This window comes from Ammospiza nelsoni, chromosome 29, assembly GCF_027579445.1.
Source record: "Ammospiza nelsoni isolate bAmmNel1 chromosome 29, bAmmNel1.pri, whole genome shotgun sequence".
NCBI lineage: Eukaryota > Metazoa > Chordata > Aves > Passeriformes > Passerellidae > Ammospiza > Ammospiza nelsoni.
Window position 1 is genome coordinate 1,385,219 of NC_080661.1, and position 24,027 is coordinate 1,409,245.

The window sequence follows — 24,027 nt, forward strand, 5'->3', positions numbered from 1 at the left end:
CAGAGGCAGATGGATGCCAGGAGGTCAGACCCTGGCAGCTGGACCTGGGACCCTGTGCCCCGAGGTCCCAGTCATGCTATGCTATGGCTGCTTTTCAAGTCTGCTTTAGCCAAATAAATAGGAGCGATAATATCAGGAAGGGGAAATCCTGAGCTGGCTCTGTTGTGCCTTCTGCTCCTGCTGCCTTTGCTGATCCAAGTCTTGGCCAGCCCCCTGGCCTGTTGGCTAAAGATGCTGATCCCCTGGAAAACCTTTTTGTTCCAATGGGCTTTAAGCACAGCCAGAGCTCTGAGCCAGGTCCTGGCAGGGCCATGTGCAGGCAGGACCGGGGGGCTGCAGCTTTTGTTCCATCCCTTACCTGCTTGACTACCTGAGCAGAGTTAAGGACAGTGCAAATCTGGAGAAGATCTGGGTATTTCTGAGAGCTGAAAAGTTCTGGATGTGTCCCAGGCATGTCTGGAATCACTCTGTGTCCAGTGATTTCCTCCTGTGTTAAACACTTTTCTACAGACAAGGCCAAACTCCCTCTTCCAGACTGAGCTGTGCCAGGAGTTACTGACCTCCTGTGCCAGGCTCTGGAGCTGCTCTCATCATGCCCAGATTTCCCTCTGGGAATGTTTGCCTGGCTTGAAACCATTGGCTTGAGCCAGCCTGGCTGAAGAGACCTGGGAGGTGGCCACAGACCCATTTGGTGAGCAGCAGACCATTGCCTCTTCCCAGGCTCAGCATCCAGCAGAGGATCTGACACCAGCCCCAGGCACACAAGCACCGAGCAGATCGTGTCCCTGCAGCCCAGCGAGCTGTGACACCTCTGGGAATTTACTGGAAAGCCCTACCACCTCTCTAAGAGTCTCAGGAACAACCATGAGGGAAGAAAATAAAAAACAAGCCCTCAGAAAAACACAAAATGCTGTGTGAAGTACCTGAAATGCCTCCAACAGTTTGACTAGAGCATGGAGTAAGCTGAGAAAATGTATGAACAAACGAATTAAACAAGTGAGCACACAGCAGACAAGTTGGCATGTAGGTGTCTACTGAGAAAGCTTAAGCACAGCAAGGGGAGAAAAAGCAAACTCAAACCAAGGCATAATATCCCTCACATTTTGGAGCAGAGCTCTCAGACCATGTATCATCCAAACCACTCCAAATTACCATCTGCCAGAATGTCCTTCAAAGAAAAAAGTTCCACAAGTTTGCACAGCAGCAGTTTAATGTTGTCATATCAGATGAGAGGCTCTCTCCAAAGAAGATTTTTGCACTTGAGTAAGAAACACTACACAAAAGTGAGACTCTCGTGGCCAGTGCTACACTGTCAGGTACCATGAGACAATGAATTTTTGGAGTCCTGGCCATGTCATGGCAGGTGCATCTGGAAAGAAGCTCTTTAGCAGCCCCTGTCATTTCATAAGTTACCTGCAAATGTTTCCAGATCCTCTGCATGATCTTCTCGGTATGCAGAAAGAGTCTACATAAAGAACCTGAGCAAACCACTCTGGTATTGTTTCAGAGACAAAGATACACCAGAATATGAAGAGCAGGTTTTGTTTCTCATGTATCTTCCTGTCATCCCTAAATCAGGCTCTGTTTCAGACTAGAAGCTGGATCCTTCCCTGGTATAAATCTGGGTACCTGCTCCTGTCCACGAGGCCCATCACTCCACACACGCTGAGGGCCAACTGCATTGCATATGAGATTGCCAAGTAAATGCAGGTCTGTGCATGCACCATGTGTTAGACTAGGCCATAAATAATTTATGATGCTGGAGAAGGTGACTATATTTTTAGGTGTAGAAATATGCAGATAAAACAGTCCTGACCTTCAATTTTCACTCTGCACTTCTGATCCTGAATTTGAGTCCATCCAATGCATTTCTAAAGCCTCTGCACCTCTGAATGAGCAACACATCCCCTGCAAAGCCCCAAAACCCATAAATCAAAAAAGGGGCACCAGGAAAACCCATGGAGCCCACAGGACACCTCCTGCAGCCAGCACTACACAGGATGCCCCAGCATAAGGAAGAGCAGGCTCCTTCCCCTGAACCTCAAACATTCTGCAGGTCAGTCTCCTCTGGATTCTGGCTGCTGACCCTTATTCCTGACCCCACATCTAATCAAAACGCCTTTGATGTCAGAGGCACATGTTCATGGGGCCCAAATCTCTCTCTAAAGACCACGGGAGCTGCTCAAATCAGCACCTTGCCATCCTGAGGCAGCCCAGGAGCAAGGATGAGGAAGGACAAAGGTGCTCACTGGGGTGCTTGTAACTGTACCCTCTGTTACATCTTCCCCCAGAGAGAGCTGTCAGTGGGACAGAAGGAGAATTATTCCTTCCTTGGACTTTGCAGAAACAGGGAGCCCAGGGAAACCAAGAAACAATCATAGATTTGACACCACATTACTTCTGGATGTGTCCAATGAGCAAGATAAGGACACACTGAGGAGAAGGGGAAACAGATGTTGCAAGGGTGAGGAAGGGGACAAGGCAGTTTTGTGGTGTGTCACAACACAGCTTTTGGTCTCTGCTATCAGAAATAAACCAAGGGAGGTGGAGAGAGGCACAGAGCCCAGGTGAGGGCAGGTCTCACCTGGACAGGGCAGCTCCCAGGACAAAGGCAGCGTGCTCCTTCAGCGAGGCCTCGCTGTTGTTCAGCCCCTCGATCACCAGCCGGAGCCCACCCATGGACAGGAAATCCTTGGCATTGTCCACCTGGGAGAGAGCAGCTTCCATCAGCACAAAGCCCCAGCCCCTGGAGAACACCTCCCTTCACACCCACAGCATCCCTTCCCTCCTGCTCTGACCAGCAGGGAGTTTTACAAGGAATTAAAAATTCCAAGGGAATGGCTGTGGCTGAGCTTAGCACAGCCCTGCTCACGAGCAGAGATGTCACAGCTGCCCAGGCACAGTGTCCTTGTGGGAGGACATTGTCACACTCAGAAGGCATCACTGGAAACTCAAATACTTGATTATAGCTATCAAAAATTGCTCTTGCCATGTATTTTGGCAATTCAGGTGGTGTCAAAAACTCAATATATCTGCTGATGTCAAAAAACTCCAGCTCTTTGCTCTCCCCTGAGCAAGCCTTTACTAGGGATCCAGGGAATTGCATGTTTTGCAAATGAAGTTAATTAATTGATGCTGTAATTATAGCACCAGGAGTCAGGGATGTTTAGGAGCCTGTCAGCACCGGTGTAAAGGGGTGCAAAGGGGGCATGGGAGTGAGTAGCATGGGCAGTTCTGGGAGTTCTCCATGAGTTCCATCAACAACTTCCCATAGACAAGGAAGGAAAAAGCCAGTCCCAGCTTGGAGGGGTCATCCAGGAGCTTCCCCAGGGAGCAGCCCCACAATGACTTTTCTAAGCAAACAATAATGGATTAACTGCCAGTAGGGAAAAGTTTGCACATTAGTGGGAATTCATCAGCCTCTGGCTCTAAGTGGATCAGGGGCTAGCCAGGCACAGTCCCAGTGGGCATCTGCTCTTGGAGAGGAGATCAGAAAAGGCTCTGAGTGCTCACAGACAAAATTTAGAGAAACAGCACAAACTACTTCAAGTACAAAATTCAGTCCAAAGTCAAATCAATGCATTTTGGTATTCAATGATTTTTTTTTTTCAGTTTAAAAGAGGATCTGATGAATGCTCAGAACTGCCTGCACAGAAAAATCAGGTTTAGAAATTCAACATACCTCTCTGAAAGACAGGGACACAACAGCAATCGTTGGCTGATGGAAACAGAATATAAAAATGAGTTATCAGCAGGGCAAGCTGACCCCCTGATGAGGTGGAACGGGACCACAAGCCATGCAGGGCATGTGGGACCCTCTTCTAGTCAATGACTTCATGCTCAGTGTTACATTTATCTCAACCATGTACCTTCATCAAAATTGGCCTTAAGTCAGATATTTCAGGTACCCAGGAGAAGAAGAAGCTTTGTGTCCTACAGGTCTGTCGTTACCAACCAAAGCAGGACCTGGGGAGCTCCAGCTCATCTCTGCTCCCCAGTGGGACAATACCCACCTGTCCCTCTGCAAAGCTGCTCTCTGCAGGTCTGCTGGGGCTGATTCAGGATTTGCAGCAGCTTTTGTATCCTTTCAGATGCTGTTCTTTTAACTGTCCCTAAAAACCAGGCCTGCCAGAGCTCTCACTTTTCTGCAGACCCATCTTTATCTACAAAGAAATCTATGCAGCAACCCAATTTCAGCTGCCAGTGGGTCTTTTTATTACTCAGCCTCTGTAAAAACTGGTTTAGTGCTGGAATCAGACATTGACTTCTGCATGAGAGGGAATATATGGACAGGCAGGAATTTGCATCCAGCAGCTGGAGTCGTAAAATCATTCCCTGCTGTAACCTCAGCAGCACCAGAGTCCTTTGTGCTGCCCCAGCGTCAGTGAGACACCACAACAGCAGAATGTAAATTGTGCTGTCGTGCTGTAAAGCTTATTCTGAAGATGTGTTTATCTTTTTTAACAGAGTCTGTTGTGAGAGCTCCAGTTCTAAAACTAACAAAATCCCCAAACGTAACAACTTGAAGGTATTAACCTCTCTGGGGAGCAGTGTATGCTGCAAGGCAGCAGCTTCTACCTCACTTCAGTCCACTGAAATCAGCACAGAAGAAAAACCAAAGATCAAAAGAGCTCTTGAGTAAAGTACACAGGCAAAGCAGGTGAGGGGAGGGATGGGAGAAGAGCAAATATGACAGCAGTTATTCAGGGAGCAGGTTTGAATTGGAGGAGAAAGAAAATAGGGAGGGAAGGTGAGAGAGAAAATGTTAGAAAAGAGTGAGGGAAAGCAGCATGTCAATTGCACACGATGGAGAGGAAATTAGCAGAGAGAGATGGTGTAGCATGTCAGAGCAGAGGAGAGGGGAAGATAAGCAGAGTAAATAATTGAGAGAAAGAGCCTGCAATGCCTGAGAACGGGTCTTGGCTCCACACACTGCTGTGCAAGCACCGTGAATGCTGTTTATGAGTTACGCTCTGCCTTCTTCACATTTGCATTTGGGTTTTATGCATTACAGATAACCCAGCAAGCCAAACCTTCCTACTCCTTCTCCAAGACGGGCTCCCGAACATGCCAAGCTGAATCGTGGCTGAGGAGAAGCAAACCAAAAGAGCTGGCAACCAAAAGCTGAGCAAAGGCAGAGCCCTTGGGCTGACTCTTCAAAGGCAGGAGAGAGCACCAGCCATGGCTCCCACGGCACGCTCTGAGGCACGAGCTGCCCCGCACCCACTGCTCCAGGGTGACCATGGCACAGAGCAGGAAGCAGCCTTTGCTTGCACGCCCTCCAGGGCATGGCATTTTCCACTCCACAGGGCATCCCGTGTCCCGGAGACAGCAGCAGGATGGCCGGGAGCTGAACGGTTCTGAAAAGCCACGGCACGGCATGGTACTGCTCTGATGGAGGCTGGGGAAGGTGGGACTTGCAAAGTGGCCCTACACAAGTCCTTGGCCACCCACACCTGCAAGGATCCCCTGCTCCCACAGCAGGGCTGTGACTCGCTGCAGAGGAGTCCTGGCAGTTCAGCCCTTCCAGAGTTATGCAGCACCAGCATCCTTTGGCTGCTCTTCAGTAATTACATTTAGCCACTGCTGCTAAAGTCAGTCCCAAGCAGAGATAATGCTCTGGACGCATTCAACTGACTGGAAGAAGAAAGAGGAGGAAAAGCCATGCTGGCTTAGAGACAAGTCATATTTCTTATCAGCTTCCTGCCTGACGAGAAGGTGCTGCCCAGCCATCTGCCCCGACAGCGCGGGCACAGAGCAGAGCTGTGATCGGCGCACAAAGGAGCCCTTGTGCTCCTGCCAGCCTCCTGCCATTCCCCCTCTCTGACCCCTTTGATGCTGCATGTGCTTCCCTTTGATGCTCCAGTCCCTGCTCCTCTGCCATTCTGAAATTGTTTGCCCCATCCTGTGCTGCAGGGATTTTCTGCTGGAATAGTCCAGATCGCTATGCTGGAATTCAAGGCATGCCAGGGCATTTGGGGGTTGCTTTTTAGCACAATGGCCTGATGCTCTGGCACCCTTAATCAGGCAAGATTAGCCCTGAGTACAAATATGAAGCTCTTTGGGTGCCTATTGTTCACAGTTATTCTCTGAGTTACACAGGTGCCGTCAGTGACACAAAAGCAGGGAGAACAAACAGCAAGGAAGCCTCTGCATGCCCACAATGACAATTCAGAGTGGAAATTCAAGACAAAGAGCCCTGGAAATAACACTTGTATCAGCTGGCACATGGACTCTCTCTCTCACAGCAGCAACACTTCAGCTACCTGCCTCCAAATACCACATTTGGCTCAACAAGTGCTGTTCCAGTGAAAGGGCTTGCACTGGCACCTCCCAAGAGTTGTCCTATTCACCCTCTGAAATGACAAAGTGCCATTGGAAACTCTCCCAGTGCACTCCAGACTCTCCCCAGTCACTGGGGGGGGAGAAGCCAAGTCCCTTCCCACATGGCAGAGCAGAGGCTGGATGCCCAGACACCCTCCCAGGGGTGGCACCAAGCCCAGGGGAGCAGAGCTCTGTGCCTGCAGCTGCATCCAAGGGGAGGTAGGAATGTGTGAGCTGAAAGCAGAGCAAGAGAGATTAGAGGGAGGGGGTATTACTGCGCCTGAGTGGGTCGCTGCTGGTGAGAGAGAGACGGTGAATCTTGTTCCTTGATCAGAAGGCTGAATTTATTGATATATTATATATAATACATTATGACTATACTAATAGGAATAAAGAGAGAGGTTTGCAGAGCTGCTAGGCTAGGCTAAGAATAGCTAGAAAAGAAATCTATAACAAAGTTGTGCCCAAGGACTCAGTCCCCGGCTCGCACTTTGTGATTGGCCCTTAATTATAAACAAGAAGCATGAGCCAATCAAGAAACCCCTGTTGCATTCCACAGCATCTGATAATAATTGTTTACATTCTCTTCTGAGGCCTCTGGCCTCCAGAAGATGCAGAAATCCAAAAGAAAGGATTTCTGTGAAGAAATGTCTGCGACAAGGGGGGAAAAGTGTGAGCACAAACCCGAGGAAGCAAGATGCCAGGAAATATGTTCACCCTCACAAAGAGCTAATTAGCACAGCAAGGCTCTGCTTGCCACTGCTTACTCACACCAAGACAAAATAGGGGGTTTTGGGTGGCTGTCACCTTTCCTGGTACAAAGACGTTCTCTGTGAACTGATATAAAGGCACCTACCATCAACCACAGCAGCTTTCCATGGAAGCAGAGAGAAAATAATTATTTTCTGAGCAACCACCACTCTACTTACCCAAAAATGGCAGCTAAAACCCCATTTTGTAACATTAAGGAGATAAAAAAGGAAAAAGAGAGGATAAGAAAACCAGCCTGAGAACAGACAACAAATCAGGCAACCACCAGGATACTGCTGGCTCCTGGCACAAGCGATGATTAATTCCAACCTGGATATAAAACAAGCCTGCACTAGTCCTCTGCTGTCTGTTATTGTCCCAGGATTATGGTAATTAAGCAATTTGTATTACCTGATACTGATAAGAAAAATAAAGCCCCGTTTATGACACCGTATCCCCTAGATTTTACATGGTAGTTCCTGAGGCATTCTTGTTACCTGGTGAACATAATATTCGAGATCATAAAGCGCCGTGACTTTCTCATCCAGCGTGGAGGCAGAGCTGTTGAATTTGCTGATTAATTTAACCATAATTTCATAATCTGTTTCTATCTTCATGTTCAGCTTTTCAAACTCCTCCTTCAGCTGCTCTATGGGCCGGAACTTCTTCCTCACCTCTTCCTCTCGGGCCTTGGAAACAAAAGGAGGAAAAACCAGATGTGAGATAACAAGATAGGAGATGAAGAGAGACAAGACAGACACAGAAAGGAATGCCAGCCCCAAAATTCACAAAGGGAACCTGGCTGTCTGTGCCAATGGATTTATTGCTCTACATCAGAGGTGCAGGGGCAGGGTCCTTCTGAGAAGCGCAGGAACCCAGTTAGCTGTGATATACCCACAATATGAGTGAACAGTAGAGCTCTGTGCACCACTTCTACATCTCTACAGCATTTGTGCACTATTTCTACATCCCATTTCCATCCAATTCAACATCAAGCCCACAGGCAGCAGTACTGCGGTTCTCTGCTTGCCTGCAAGTGAATCTTCTCAAAACCTGGCTGCAAAAAGCCCTGAGGCACCTCCCTGATCTTACAGCTGAACCTCTCTGGAACTGGACATGAGGCTGGAGAGCTCCAGAGGTCCCATCCAGCCCAAAGTGCCCAGTGACTCCAACGAGTTCTCAGACACAGACAAAGATGCTTTTGCCTTTCCAAGCATTGAGCAAATTCCTGGAAGGGTCTATCTCCTAGGGAGAGGTGTGAGGATAGAAGCTGTCAGAAAGGGAGGCAGAAGGAGCAGTGATAAGCTGGGGGCAGCTGACGTGCTGTGCCATGGGGCTTGGCCAGCACACAGCCTGTCCTGAGCTCATCTCCCTCACAGTAACAGCACTCCAAGGGCTGCCCTGAACAGAGAGCTGACACAAAACATGTGGTGAGGAGGAAAGGCTCTGTCAGAGATTTCAGAGAGCCCCAGAGGTGCAGGAACATCAGCACTGGTGGCACTGGGGACAGAGCCTGCTGCTGCAGGGGACAGAAGCAGCAGAGAGGCCATGCTGGAGCTGGGCTGCCCCAAGGACAGGAGAAAGGCAGAAAGCCCCTTTTGGAAGGCATTTGTCACAAATGCCAAGATGTGTTTGTATGCGGAGTGAGCCTCAGCTGGAGGGTTTGCACTGTCCTGCTCCCCATGAGGGATCAGAGAGGGCTGGAGGAAAACCAAGTGAGCAATGGAGGTGAAAGCTGTGTCAATGGAATGATAAATTACCAGAGGTACCACACTCAACCCATCCCTCCCCGAGCTGCCTCTGCCGGAGCACAGAGAGGCTCGGTGTAACTCCATTTCCTCTGACACTGAGCCTTCAGGGATGGATTTCTCTCTGCAGGAGTGACTGCAATTGGAATACTTTAGGTCCATTAGATGTAGCTGCTTTTAGCCCAGTTGCTGGGACAAAAGCTATTCTAACAGGGGGTTTTAAAATATGGCTTATTTTCACCTAATAGAGTATCACTAATTTTTGCATTTCAATGATCCTCATTTCCAGCAGCCCTTTTCAGCAGCCCTGCAATCAATCAGCAATGCTGCTATGGAAATAATCTCCAGCAAATGAAATCATGCCGTGCTGCCACATAAGGGAAGAAAAAGCCCTTCTGTGACACCAGAACTTTAGAGCCTTGACTCCTCTTTCAGTTTTTGTTTGAGTGAGCCAAGACCAAGGCAGCAGGAGGAGCGAGGGTTAAAGAAATACTGCTGGGGGGGAGAAGGGAAAGAGGCTCTGATGTACCTGATGAGTCACACATCTTCCCACCTATTTACTTAGGGCTGTGGGTTGTTTTGTAACTAAATGGACAACTTGGAGCTTGTGTAAGGAAACATCAGCCCCTGCTTCACCATGGCCACTTGGGTTTTGCTATCCAGAGCACAAGGTTGCAAACCCAAAGCAAGGAGAGTAAAGGGAAATAGCATCTGTAAATACTGTCAGCTGCAATCCAGTTCCCTTTGGGGTCTGCAGACATTTTTGTGAATTGAGCTGCAGTGAAACAGATAAATTACATTGTTCAGAGCAGCTGTGGCTGCCCCTGGATCCCTGGAAATGTCGAAGGCCAGCTTGAATGGGGCTTGGAGCAACCTGAGATAGTGGAAGGTGTCCCTGCCCATGGCAGGGGTGGGACTGGATCAGCTTTAAGGTCCTATCCAACCCAAACCACTCACAGAATCTTCGAGTCGTACAGAAAAGTCAGGGAACAATATCACTAACAGGTTAATAAAGGTATTTCAGGTCCATATTCACCACAAAATTAGTTTGCACAGTGTTTTCCAAGCAATCGTTTTAACCATTGTGTTTCAGCAGAGTGTAACAGGGTGTTTTCAGATCCCTGCAATGGGCATTGCTTTAGAAATGGGAAACTCACCTTCCTTTCTGCCTTCTCACTTTCCTTCATTTTAGCCAAGGCCTTTTTAAGCTCCTCAGATGTGAATGAATTTGCATCGAGATCAACCTTGCCCAGCCTTGCAGAAGAAACAAAACAAACAAGAACATGTAATGAGTGAAAAACGGCCTCAATTCTATTTTCACTGTGACATTCTACCAATGGCTAAGGACAGGAGGAAAGGAATGAAAAAACCTACCATACTCAAGAAAAGATTAGTCTGAGTGCTGGATTCTGTGTCAGGCTCACAGACACCTCCCCCTGACAATATAGGGCTCTGCTGACCCAAATTCTCAGATCCCACCACAATAAAAACAGCTGATGAATTGATACTTCGGAATTTCGTGTTGCAATTGAGGAACCATCCCAGCGCCACTATATAACTGCAGAGGGCCTACAAGCTTCAACTTGCAGATTTCAGCTTATGAACATCGTAGAGAGAGTCAAAAGAGACCTCAGCACCTTTCCAGTGAGGGAAGGGACTACAGAGAAGTGGGAGAGGACACTTGGGCAGGAACTGTAGTGATGGGACAAGGAGGAATGGGATCAAACTGCAAGAGATGGAAGAGATTTGGTGATGGGAAGAAGTTGTTTACTCTCAGGGTGCTTGTCCCTGACACAGGGACCAGTGCACAGAGGCTGTGGATGCCCCATCCCCAGCAACATCCAAGGCCAGGTGGGACAGGGGCCGCAGCAACCTGCTCTGCTGGGAGCTTGCTCAGCTTGGAGCCACATCATCTTAAGGGTCCCTTCCAAGCCATTCAAGGATTTGATCATTCTGCCATCGCCATCTCCCACTGCACAGTGCCCTGAAACTTCAGTGACATCACAGCTCACCGAGGGTTCCAGATGGAACGTCCAGGACCTGGAAACGAGCACAGCAGACACTTCACCGGCTGCCAAGGGTCAGTTGCTGCTCACTCTGCGCTCTGACCCTCAGCGCTGAGGTGCTGCTGCTGCCTGGGCTTTTTCCTGCTGCCTGCTCTGGAGTGCCAATCCCAGCAGGATGTGCTCTGCTGTGCCAATGGAGGTACAGTGCCCTGCCAGGCAGGGGTCACCCGGCTTGGGCAGGCTGCAGCCATGTGGGAATGGATTGTGTGGGACAGGAAGCCCAATGGGAGATTGTGCTGCCCCTTGCAGACTGCCAGAGACACTGTGGAGGCTATGGAAGTGGACCTGGGCCTGGATGAGGATGAAATGATGGAGGTGGACTCCTCCTCTACTTCCATGTCCTCCCCTGTTGACAACATGGAAGTAGACGAGAAGACCATTGAGGAGATGGAGCTTGATGAGGAGGATGACACCGAGGACATGGAAGTTGACGAGAAGGATGAGGAGGAGCCCATGGTCCTTGGATGAAGATGGAGCCCCACAGGTAAGACAGGCAGATGCTTCCCACGCCCTGCCCGCACACACACTGGGTCCCCTCACGCCAGGCAGGGGCTGGGCTGATGGCCCCGCTCAGGGACACGGTGCCCGCAGGGGGCCTGGATTGTGCTGCCACAAGCACCAGCCCCGGCCTGCCCTGCTCTTGCTTGGGGCCACGTCAGCCCTGCCAGCCCCGGCCCAGACCCTGGGGCCCAGCTGCCAGCCCTGCTGGGCCCAGTGCTGCCAGCTGACTCCAGCTCTGCTGCTTCCTTTCTTCCAGGGCTCATGCACATGATGGCACAGATGCCACGCGTTTGTAAATACGTTTGAAAGTTTTGAAGATTTCTGTACATATGTTTTCTTCGTTGCTAGTTTTCTGTAAATATGTTTTGAAGATTGTAAGCCCATCGGATCTCATGTAAATATGTTCTCTACATTGTTGTTGTTACAGTTATAATGATTGTCATAGAGAAAAATGTTCTGTAAATCCTAGATTTGCCGATCTTCGGCAAGTAAATACCGTTTCTTTTTAAAACCTGACGTCTCTTGGCCATTCCTTTGGGCAAAGGCAGCCTTTGCACACTTGTGGGTTCCACTTGTTCCGCGTTCCTGGGGCTGGAGGTCCCTGGGGGTGCTGGCACGGCCACCCTGGGGCTGGGGGTCCCTGTGCACAGGGGCTCCCACTGACACCACTCCTGGCCCTGGGCACTGCTGCTCTTCCTGGCCTGGGGCACAGCGCTGTCCCCAAGAGCTCAGCTCTCACCAGCTCTCACACAGGGGGCTCTCACAGCACTGGCACCTGCAGCCATGCCACCAAAGCAGGCAGCAAACCTTCAGCCACCGTTCCTGCTGCAGCCACAGGGACTCCTGGTCCCAGAGCCGCCAGCAGGCCACAGCCATTCAAAATCCACCTGCATGCTCTCAAGGCCACCACAGCCTTGGCAACTGGGCCACCTGCATCTGGGCTGTTGCAGGGGCTGATCTGTAAGCCTTGCAGCCTCCAATGGCCCTGGGCTCTGCTTCCCAGCCTGCTCTGCACTGCCCGGAGCCCGCATTGTTCCAGAGACAAAAGCCAGGCCAGGGCATCCTCACCCTGCCCACATTCCTGCTGCTGCCCGCGGCCACCGGGCCCTGGGCCCCACTCGGGTGACAGCTGCAGGGACAGGGCAGCCTGTGCTGGGCAGGGAGCCGGGGGCTTTGGGCCCTGGGGCTGCTGCTGCTGCTGCTGCTGCTGGGGGCCATGGGCCCAACAGGGCCCCGAGCTCAGCCCCTGCCCGGGCAGCTGCCCCCAAAGCCCCACACTCCCAAAGCATCCCCATCACACCTGCCAGGGGGAAATCCCACGGGCTTCAGGAAAGTAATTCCCCATAGTGACTACACCATGCGGTCCAAGGGGAAAGTCAGCACCAGCTGATGTTTACAGCACCTTGACAAAGGTGGCTGCAGGGCAGGTGAGATCTCCAGGGCCTCTGGCAGTGCCTGCTCTGCACGTGAGCCTGTGCGGCTGCTCCCAGTGGGACACAGCACCAGGCTCAGGCCAGCCCTCAGCCCCTCACAGAAGATCCTAAGGAACAGGCTCAGAAAGCATTTCCAGACCCCTTCCTGTAGATATTTCAAAGGACTACATGTCATTCAAGGAAGTCACCTTGCACATTTAGTTTTGGTGTCGTGGCATGAGAAGCCATGAAGTTGCCTCTGAATGTACACTCATGGCACTTACACTGCCTTCCCAAAGGGAACACAAAGGACAGGCCTCTCCTTTCAGCACAGCTGAGCTCCTCAATGAAGTCAGCAATGAAGTCTCAGGAAGTAGTAGTTTTTTGGAGGTCCAGGGGCCTACCACTGCAACTCTAATACCTCATTAGTACTGTGACGAACTTAACTTGAGGCACCCCTCTAAAGCAATGATCTTTCCCATTGGCTTTTGTAGGGTCATGGGGATTCAGGTAATTTTCATGATATCATGAAGTTTTTTCTTTCCTTATATGTACTCCCCTTGTTGTTCTCCACTTTCCTATCCTCTATTGGTCGTAAGTTACTGCATACAAGGTCCTTTTTTCCCGCATATAAAACCTTGTGTGCCCAGCCCCTTTTTCACTCCCTCCCTGCACCCTCTCCAGCACAAACCACAGTGTTTTGAGTTCCACACAAACGCTCCTCTCTTGCCTCATCCATCATCCATTCAAGCAAGCCTGCTCCCCGCTCTGGGAGTGCACGTCTCTCACACAGGCTGGCTGTGGACATGCCACAACAAGGGGTGCCCAAACAGGGACCTTCTTTGAGAATTCCTGAGAGCGATACCAGTGACGATTCGACTGTTCCACCGTCACGGGACAGAAAACGCCTTGGGTCAGCCTCCGCCCTGGAGTGAGAGCTGAGTTTTATCATAGCTTGCTGAAGGCAGCGTTGGCACCCTCCAGCAGCAAGAGGGCCGACTCGATGGACAAAGCCCACGGGATATTTTGAAACACCTGCATCCAGAGCCACCAGAGCAGTGAGCTGAGGGACAGCCACCTGCAGTGCAGGATCTTTGGGTGATATTTTAGTCCTGTGGGTGGGCCACCCTTTACATCAGGGGCAGCTCTGGGTAACAAATTATCCAAAGACGAGAGGAGCATATATGTTCGAGTTAGGGAGGTTCTCCTTTCAGAGTGGAAGACTTTTACTAAGGGCAGTTTGAAGTCATTTGTTCATTGGCTGTTTACGGAGCTCCCAGACATTTCTGTTGATTCAGTTCGTCATGTAGCATTTTGGGACTGAGTTAGGGAAAGACTCTATTTTTAGAAAACTCAGGGAGTGATAAGAGTCGCAACATTTTCCACAATTTTTCACATGTTTTATGGAGTTTTCTCAAGGGTTCAAAGTTCTTATATTCAATCCAGTCTTTGCGTTCTGCCCACAGCATTCCTGAACCCACTGACACCATTAGAATGAGAGACAGAAACTGCTGTAAAGCACAGACAAGACACCTGCTGTCTGACATCTCCCCTCTTTCACTACCCCCTGCCCACATCTGTACGGATCACACAGGCTTGGATTCTACCCTAACCCATTCTCCAATACCTCTCCTCACTGGATCCCCCTCAGATAGCTCACAAAATGGAGTCTTTCCTCTGGAGGGGGTCGTCAATGTCAAACTCCCTCCCTCCCCCAGCTCTCTCATCAAATCCTCCCCCTGTGTTGGATCCCACCCCTGTGTCAGGTACCACCCCTGCATTGGGATATCCAGCGCTTCCTTGCCTACTCCCGCTGGCCTACCCCCTCCAATTCAGCCCCTTGCGGATCCCACACTGTCGGAGCCGGAAGTGTGAGGGGCGGTAAGTGGAAGGCCGCCATCTTGGCTACCAAAGGCCCACAGCACTGGGCCTGGCCAGTCACCCCAAGGCCCCGCTCCTCTGCCAGAGACCAAGTTCCCTCTTCTGGAGAGGAGAGGGAAGGTTCATCCCACCTTCAGCACGAGCCTGAGGATTCTTGGACAAGGATGTGGAAGCTGGCGGCAGAAGAGGGGGACTGGGAATTGGTAGCTAAAATACAAGCAGCACCAGTGCAGTAGCAGAGGGGGACTAAGCCCCAATTGGAAGCTCTCATACATAGCAGTTTAAAAACCTTTATAAAGCAGCGCAAGACCATGGGAGGGGGCTGCCCTATATTAATCATTTGTTAAATAACATCTATCCAATACATGTGTTGGTGCCCCACAATTTGCGCCATTTTATGCACATCCCAATTTCTCCCACTGAAATTATTCTGTGGGAAGGAATGGGGAAAAAACTACTACAACAACTATTAAAAGACTATGCTGGAGAAGACAGGCGGGCATACCTAACACTAGACCATCTAGCCAGGGAGGAAGATTTCACTAAACCTAATTCAATAGACTTTCCCTGAGCTCTGTTAGAAGAAACCTGCAGGGACCTGGGAAATCCCTTCTAAAATTTATTGATCACCCTACACAAGCAATAGAGAAGAAAGTTGGACATCCAAAAGCCAGGAAGGTACTGCTTACTAAACTTGCTGAAACGAATGCTAACAACACCTTTAAAGACATTTTACCTTCTCTACCCCTCAACAGAAAGCCTACCATTGCACAAATGGTCCAGGCATGCACACTTAGGGCATCCTTATACTGTGATGCTAGCCGAGATAATGCTTCCTGTCACGGTGTAGTTGAGGTGCTAGTAGCCTCCCAGCTTATTCCCTGGCACACACATGAAAAAGGATCTTGCTTTAAATGTGGAGAGATGAGGCATTCTTAATAGAATTTTAAAAATACAGGCTATTACGAGGGACCTTCTAGGTGTCACAGCCACTATCTCCACTGCCCACCTCGTCCACATGCTTTACAACACCAGCAAAACTGGTGGCCTGCGGGAAACCCCACACAGACACAGAAAGGCCCCACATGATGACACCAAATGTGAGGCCGTTCCGCCCTACTCTCCCCAACACCATGGAGAACTAGCATAGCGACCTTCTCAGATCCAGCGGGACAGCTCGATTACTGCGGAAAAGTCGACAGAAGACAGCTCTGCCCTAGAACCTAAAGGCATCTAGTAAGAGACTTTTCAATTCCCATCCATGATATTTATGTTCACCATATTCCCACAGGCAAATACAAACCTGAAGGATGGCCCAAAAACATTTTGATTTAAATCAACACCAGGGAAGGGATGGAGACATTAACTATACTACCTAAGGTACTCGCCTTGACGTCTTTGCAGGAGACAACTGTCCAGGCTCTATGCTTAGCCTGTCCACTTTTCATTGCAAAAGGAACAGTTATAGCCAGAGCCAACCCCCGACGGGACATGATCACCACACCATCTCATCCAATGGTGATGTGGGCACAGAAAACATGCAGAAACAGTCCCATTCTAAAGTGTGCTTTCTCATTTAAAGTGAGAAAGAGATGTCTTTCACGACTTATTAGATACAGGAGCTGACATCACAATAACTTCCTGCTCTGATTGGCTAAAAGAATGGCCCCTGGTCCCAGCTGCTGGGGTAAATATTAGCTACCAGGGCAGCCACTACCAGCTTCTGGAGTCGAGGTACACTCTGCATGGAAGGTCCTGAGGGCACAGTTGTTACAGTAAGATCATTCATCACCCAGGCACCAATAACAATTTGAGAAGAAGACCTCTTGTCTCAATGGGGAACAGGGCTAGAGATCCTATCAATACCTCAGGATTTCTAGACGGGGCCACTGAGTAGTGTGCCACTCTTCAGTCAACCTGGAAGACCAACGACCCCATATGGGTGGATCAGTGGCCCCTCCCAGGCAGAAAGTTAAAGGCCCTGCAGTCCCTCATGCAGGAGCAGCTGTCTGTGGGCCACATTGTACCATCTACTAGCCCCTGCAATGCACCTGTCATTACCATATGAAAGCCTGGCAAAGATAAGAGGCGGCTGCTGCAGGACCTCAAGAAAATCAACGAGGTCATTGAGGACATGGGTGCCCTCCTGCCCAGCCTGCCCTCAGCCTCCATGATACCCTGAGACTGGTAGATACGTGTTATATTTCTAAATGACGGCTTTTTTGACTTCTCCTTGCACCCCAAGGAAAGCCCCTTGTTTGTTTTTTCCGTACCCAAATCGACAAGCACCTTAACTGAGGTACCAGTGGACTGTATTGCCTCAAGGGAATGAAGAAGAACCCAACTACATGTCAATGCCTTGCAGCCCAACTTCTTTCACAAAGCCAGAAAAGATGTCCTAATGCTATCATTTTTCATTACATGGACCATATATTAATTTGTGCAGAAGCTGTGATCATTTTGGACTTTGCAGTACAGGATGTCATCACTGCAGTACAGCAGAAAGGTTTTGAGATTGCAACAGATAAAGTCCAAAAGACACCCCCTTGGAAGTGTCTCGGCCAAAATTGCACAGAGAGAACCATCACAGGCTAAACACTGCACATGAAGGACAACCAAAGACTCTTCATGAATTCCACCAGCTCTGTGGAAGCATCAGTTGGGTATGCTCACTGCTGGAAATCACCACAGAAGATCTCGTGCCACTGTTCCGGCTGCTCCTTAAAGGCAGTGAAGGACTCGATTCCCGTGATCACTGACACCGGAGGCAAAAGCAGCTGTACAAAAGTATCCTGGGTCATTCAAACTAAACAGGCACACAGATACCACACTACTTTTCCTTTCTCCCTGGCAATGCTTGGTGTAAGTCCAATATTCCATTCAGCATTCTTTCAGTGGGTCTCAACTATCTCAGATCCCCAAATACAAATTGAATGTGTCTTCAGAGCACACCAACCTACTAAAATGATAACAATCCAACAGAAAGGTATTACACAATTAATCAGGAAAGCTAGAGAGTATCTGTGCTCCCTTGCAGGAACAGACCTTGGAATATATACTTAGTTCTCACTCCAGAGCACCGCAATTGCCTACTTTAAACATCTGAACCACTGCAATACGCCTTAGACAGTCTTTAAACAGGCAAAGATCAGCCACTAATTCTACCATCAAACCATTTCTGCGCTGCACAGGATGTTCAAAATTACCCGAGACCCAGCAAGATCCATTGTAGCCACCAGCCCAAATTGTCAGGAACATGCCCTTGCTTCTGTCAGAGCAGGATTCAATCCAAGACCACTAGAGAGTCTCCACATCTGGCAATCAGACATCACACACTAACCACCTTTTGCCAGACTAAAATACATCCACGTCTCAATCGACACCTTTTCCATCAGGATTTTTGCCTCAGCCCATGCTGGTGAAAAATCAGAAGAGGCTATAAAACATTACTTTTTAGTTTTTTCCACCTTAGCAGTTCCACAGGAAAATAAAACTGATAGTGCTCCTGCATATACCTCACACTGGTTCAAACAAGTTTCTGTCCACTGGGGTATAAAACATATCACAGGCATTCCACAGTCCGCCACTGCAAAGTCCATAGCTGAGAGGGCCCACTGATCCACCAAAAGGATCCTTGATCAACTGAGAGGGGGAATCCAGATATTATCTTCCACTGACTGACTGGCCAAGGCCTTTAATGTATTCAACTTTTTGAACAATTCATTTATGGAGACAACTCTCCCAGTCATCAGGAATTTTACTAATTCAATTGCAGTCCAATTAAAAGAACAGTCACCTGTGTTGACCAAAGACCCCGAATCTAAACAAATTATGTGCCCTTTTCCATTAATTACTTGGGAAAGAAAAGATGCCCTTGTCTCTACAGCAATACTCCTAAGATGGATCCCAGCAAAATACATAAAATCTCTTTCTGGAAACAGTGAGGCAAACACCAGAGCCACCATCAGAAGAACAGAATGGAAGCCTAAGAGAGAGAGTAGCAGCCTGGAAAAGAAGAAGGAGAAGAACAGAAGAAGATCTCCTAAGCAGCGTTGACCACACACACCAAGACCAAGATAGCTCAGACACCACTAACCAGGATCTATGTCTTAACATTTGTAAAAATTATATTTTAGCATTGATACATGATTCTTCTAATAAGCTGTGTTCACACCCTTGGCTTACGGGAGAGAAAGTTTAGTGGTAACACAAGTTTCATATTGTAATCTCTTTATCTGTTTACTTTTAGGACACCCAAGCCTCCAGATACTAAATAAGCTAAAGTCAGAGGATGCTGCCATTGGTTGCCACTGCAACTGGAATCTGGATGCTCCTCACTGAGCCGCATGCCTTCAGCTGGGCGCTTCCACAGACAAGCCACAATTTCTTGTCCATGGCCATGCCTGTCAGGCATTTGAAGGCATGTGCTTTTTATACCTGTTCTCACATAGGGAGTCAGTATACCAGGGCATCCAGCTCCTAAAAGATCAAGGAAAAAAGATCCAGATGGAAGGCAACAACGACTGGTTCACTGGACTTAACCAACACAGGGGTTTGCGAGGCTGGCTTTCATCTGTAGTTAAGACTGTTGTGTGGGCTTTGTTTTTTGTATTCATTGTGTTGGTTATATTATCCTTTTTTGCTAAATGCCTCCAAAACTCTATGGCAGAAGCCTTCTTTCTAGATAACAAAAAGGGGGGGGATGTGAGGGCCCAGGGGCCTACCACTGGACCTATAATACCTCAAGGCAAGGTGACCAAGGTAGAAGAGAGAAACCGCTCTGAATGCAATGGTGTCGCCCATGGGCATTTGCAGGCTCATGGTGATGCAGCACGTTTTGCTGGTATCACCCAGTTCAACTGCTGCATTTTCCTTATATGTACTCCCTCGGAATGTTCCAGCTCTCTTGTATCCATTTGGTCCTGGCTTACTGTAATGATCCTGCACTGTTCACCCCATATTGTGTGCGCAGCCCCATTTTGTCTCCATTCCTGGACCCTCTTCAGCGCAATCCACATTATTTGGATTTCCACACAACAATCCCTCTCTTGCCTCATACATCAGCCATCCTAGCAAGCCGGCTCCCTGCACTGAGAGTCCAGGTCCGTCACACAGTTTGCTGTGGGCAGGCTGCAACACAGGAACTCAGAGCACCAGGGACCGGGCCTCTAATGAAAGGCATGAGTCCCACAGCCCACGCAAGCCAAAGACTTCCATGTCTTTTCTTTTTCCTTATTCTCTCAGTTCTCAAGCCACATTCCGCATTTTTTCTGACTGGGAACTTGGCTTCTCTCTCTCCTGTCTGCAGGTCCAGCCACACGTGTAACCCTGAAGGAACAGCCTGAAACACAGGGAAGTCGGAGAGCACACTTTTTCAGGAACTGTAGTGACAGGACACGGAGGAATGGGTTCAAACTGCAAGAGGTGGAAGAGATTTGATGATGGGAAGAAGTTCTTTACTCTCAGGGTGCTTGTCCCTGACACAGGGACCAGTGCAGAGAGGCTGTGGATGGTCCATCCCCAGCAACATCCAAGGCTAGGTAGGACAGGGGCTGCAGCAACCTGGTGTGATGGGAGGTTGCTCAGCTTGGAATCAGATAATATTTAGGGTCCCTTCCAAGCCAAAGTATTCAAGGATTTGATCATTCTGCCATCCCCATCTCCCACTGAGCAGCGGCCCTGAAACTTCAGTGACATCACAGCTCCCAGAGGGTTCCAGGTGGAACGTCCAGGACCTGGAAACGAGCACAGCAGACACTTCACCGGCTGCCAAGGGTCAGTTGCTGCTCACCCTGTGCTCTGACCCTCAGCGCAGAGGTGCTGCTGCTGCCTGGGCTTTTCCTGCCGCCTGCTCTGGAGTGCCAATCCTGGCAGAATGTGCTCTTCTTTGCCAATGGAGGTACAGTGCCATGCCATGCAGGGGGCACCTGGCTTGGGCAGGCTGCAGCCATGTGGAAATGGATGGTGTGGGACAGGAAGCCCACTGGGAGATTGTGCTGCCCCTTGCAGGTTGCCAGAGACACTGTGGAGGCGATGGATGTGGACCAGGGGCTGGATGAGGAAGAAATGATGGAGGTGGACTCCTCCTCTACTTCCATGTCCTCTACTGTGGAGGACATGGAAGTAGATGAGGAGGACAACATCGAAGAGATGGAGGTGAATGAGGAGGATAACATGGAAGATATGGAAGTTGACAAGAAGGATGAGGAGGAGCCCATGGTCCTTGGATGAAGATGGTGCCCCACAGGTAAGACAGGCAGATGCTTCCCACACCCTGCCCACACACACGCTGGGTCCCCTGACGCCAGGCTGGGGCTGGCCTGGATGGCCCCGCTCAGGGACATGGTGCCCGCAGGGGGCCTGGATTGTGCTGCCACAAGCACCAGCCCCGGCCTGCCCTGCGCTTGCCTGGGGCCACGCCAGCCCTGCCAGCCCCAGCCCAGCCCCTGGGGCCCAGCTGCCAGCCCTGCTGGGCCCAGTGCTGCCAGCTGAGTCCAGCTCTGCTGCTTCCTTTCTTACAGGGCTCATGCTCAAGATGGCACAGATCCGATACCTTTGTAAATACGTTTGAAAGTTTAGAAGTTCCTGTAAATATGTTGACTACGTTAAGAAGATTTCTGTAAATACGTTTTGAAGATTGTTAGCCCATCGGATCCCATGTAAATATGTTCTGTACATTGTTGTTGTTGTTGTTGTTATAACAATTGTTATAATGACACATGTTCTGAAAATCCTAGATTTGCCGATCTTCGGCAAATAAATCCTGTTTCTTTTTAAAACCTGACTTCTCTTGGCAATTCCTTTGGGCACGGGCAGCCTTTGCACACTTGTGGGTTCCACTTGTTCCGCGTTCCCAGGGATGGAGGTCCCTGGGGTTGCTGGCACGGCCACCCTGGGCCTGGGGATCCCTGTGCACAGGGGCTCCCACTGACACCACTCCTGGCACAGGGCACTGCTGCTCTTCCTGGCCTGGGGCACAGCGCTGTCCCCAAGAGCTCAGCTCTCACCAGCTCTCACACAGGGGGCTCTCACAGCACTGGCACCTGCAGCCATGCCACCAACGCAGGCAGCAAACCTTCAGCCACCGTTCCTGCTGCAGCCACAGGGACTCCTGTGCATTTCCAGACCACTTCCTGTAGATATTTCAAAGGACTAAATGTCATTCTAGGAAGCCACCTGGCACATTTAGTTTTGGTGTCATGGCATGAGAAGCCATGAAGTTGCCTCTGATTGTGCACTAAGGGCACTTCCACTGGCATCCCAAAGGGATCACAAAGGACAGGCCTCAGCTTTCAGCACTGCTGAGCTCCTCACCTAGCAATGAAATCTCAGGAAGAGGCAGGAATTATGTGCTGAAGAGATTCTGGACTCCAATAAATGGCCTAAATGCCACAGGCTATCTAACCGAATGACCTGCATGTTTCTTTTTCCTCTTTCTCTCATCCCTCATGTCACTGTCCCCAAAACCTACCATTGTACAAATGGCCGAAGCATCAACCATTAGGATATCCTTACACCATTATGCCAGCCTAGCTAAAGCAACATTAGTTTGAGCAGAAGCTCAAATCATTTTGCATGTTGCAGTACAAGATGTGATCACCGTGGTACGGGAGAAAGGTTTTTAGATTGCTGCAGATAAATTCCAAAAGACAGACTCCTGGAAGTAGCTCGGCCTAAAAAGCACAGAGAGAACCGTCACACTCCAAACACAGCAAATCAAGGACAACCCAAAGACTTTGCCAGAACTCCACAGGCTGTGTGGAAACTGTTTTGATGTCGTGGCCTGAGAAGCCATGAAGTGCTCTGAAAGTGCACTCAGGGCACTTCCACTGCCATCCCAAATGGAACACAAAGGACAGGCCTCTGCTTTCAGCACTGCTGAGCTCCTCACCCAGCAATGAAGTCTCTGGAAGATGCAGGAATTGAGTGTACCAGGGAACCTGGCCTCTAATAAAAGGCATGAATCCCACAGCCCACCCAACCCAAAGCCTTGTATATCTGTACCTTTTTCTTCTCTCTTCTCTCGTGTCACCTTCTCTGTCCGGGAGTTTGGCTTCTCTCTCTCCTGTCTGCAGGTTCAGCGGCACGTGTGACTCTGCAGGAACAGCCTGACCTGCAAGCAAAGGTCACGTTATTTCAGAGCACTGCACTGCTCCAGCTTGGGGAGGAACTGGGAACTGAAGACACGTGCTCGTCCTTGGGAGCAGCTCCTCCCCATCCCATACAGTGAGGAGTGGGATATCTACCACTGACCTCCTCCCATGCAGCAGCACCCCTGAAGTGCTGCTTTTCCCTCCCAGAATTGCCACCCTGAGCCACCCAAGGTTTCCCTCCGCTGCCAGGCTGGCTCTGATCCACAGTGGAGGTGGAACCCTGAGCCCAGCAGACACTGATTCCTTCCCTTCTAGCCCAGGTCCTAGCAGAGCACTAAAACTCCACACTAGGAGTGGATTTGGAGGCTACATGGAGAAAGGGGAATTGTGTCTGATTGGGGCAGACAGAATAAAATGCAGCTGCCAAAGGGAAATCAAAGCATCCCGCAGAGTACAGCCAGGTATGCTGCACATCAAGGCTGTGCTGGTGTAGAAATACTGTATTAAAAGGAATTTATGATCACTACTATCTGCCAACAAAAATACACAGAATACATTAAGCTTCCGTTTTAAATGCAGAAAAGATGGGAAATTCAGAGTGGTTTTCACCACAAACACATCTCAATGGCCAGCCCAGCACTGGGGTCAAGGGGAGGCAATATTTTGTTGCTATCTCTTGATGGCATTTCTTCTTCTCCTAATGCAGGAATTCTGCCTGCCCAGGACAGCAAGGATGCAGGTGAACAGCCACAGACGTGCTCACAGATGGACAGACAGACCAAAGCTTCTCATCTTCCCCCTTCTGAGGAGGATTTCTTATTCAGCCTTTCCTTTCTCTCTTCCTTTTACCTAAAAAGATACCTGGGATAGAGTAACAGCTTGCAGGAGATAGGGAGCATCTCCTACCAAAGGGAAGTGAAGGCAAGGGTAATTATTTTGTAGAATAAATACATGTACTCACAGACAAAAAGCTCTGGTCTTGGCAACAACTGGATTGATCCCTCCCTGTTCAAGACCAAAGAGACATTTCCCTGATCAAAGGACTTGGTCCTTCCTGTGTCAGACTGGGATGTTTGTCACAATTCAGACAGAAACATTTCAAAGCCTGTAGTTATCCAATAGGTATAAATGCTTTTAGAAAATGCAGGAAAATCCATCTTGGAGGATTTCCTATTAAAACAAGGTTTGTATTTCTGGTAGACTCTCTTTCTCTCCATCAGTCCTGTCCATTGGAAGTTGCATTGGTTGCATA

At 49.5% G+C, this 24,027-nt stretch overlaps 1 protein-coding gene across 1 annotated transcript; it reads right to left on the minus strand.

The window, feature by feature from the left end:
• Nucleotides 1-2,580: 2,580 nt before the first annotated feature.
• LOC132085197 (nucleotide exchange factor SIL1-like) lies at nt 2,581-22,798 on the minus strand. Its single transcript, XM_059490565.1, has 4 exons — nt 22,687-22,798; nt 9,980-10,076; nt 7,572-7,763; nt 2,581-2,706 (listed from the first exon to the last, which is right to left on the minus strand). Exons 2-4 carry the CDS (start codon nt 10,007-10,009, stop codon nt 2,581-2,583), a joined length of 348 nt encoding a protein of 115 aa, XP_059346548.1. The 5' UTR covers nt 10,010-10,076; nt 22,687-22,798.
• Between the last annotated feature and the right edge of the window lie 1,229 nt (nt 22,799-24,027).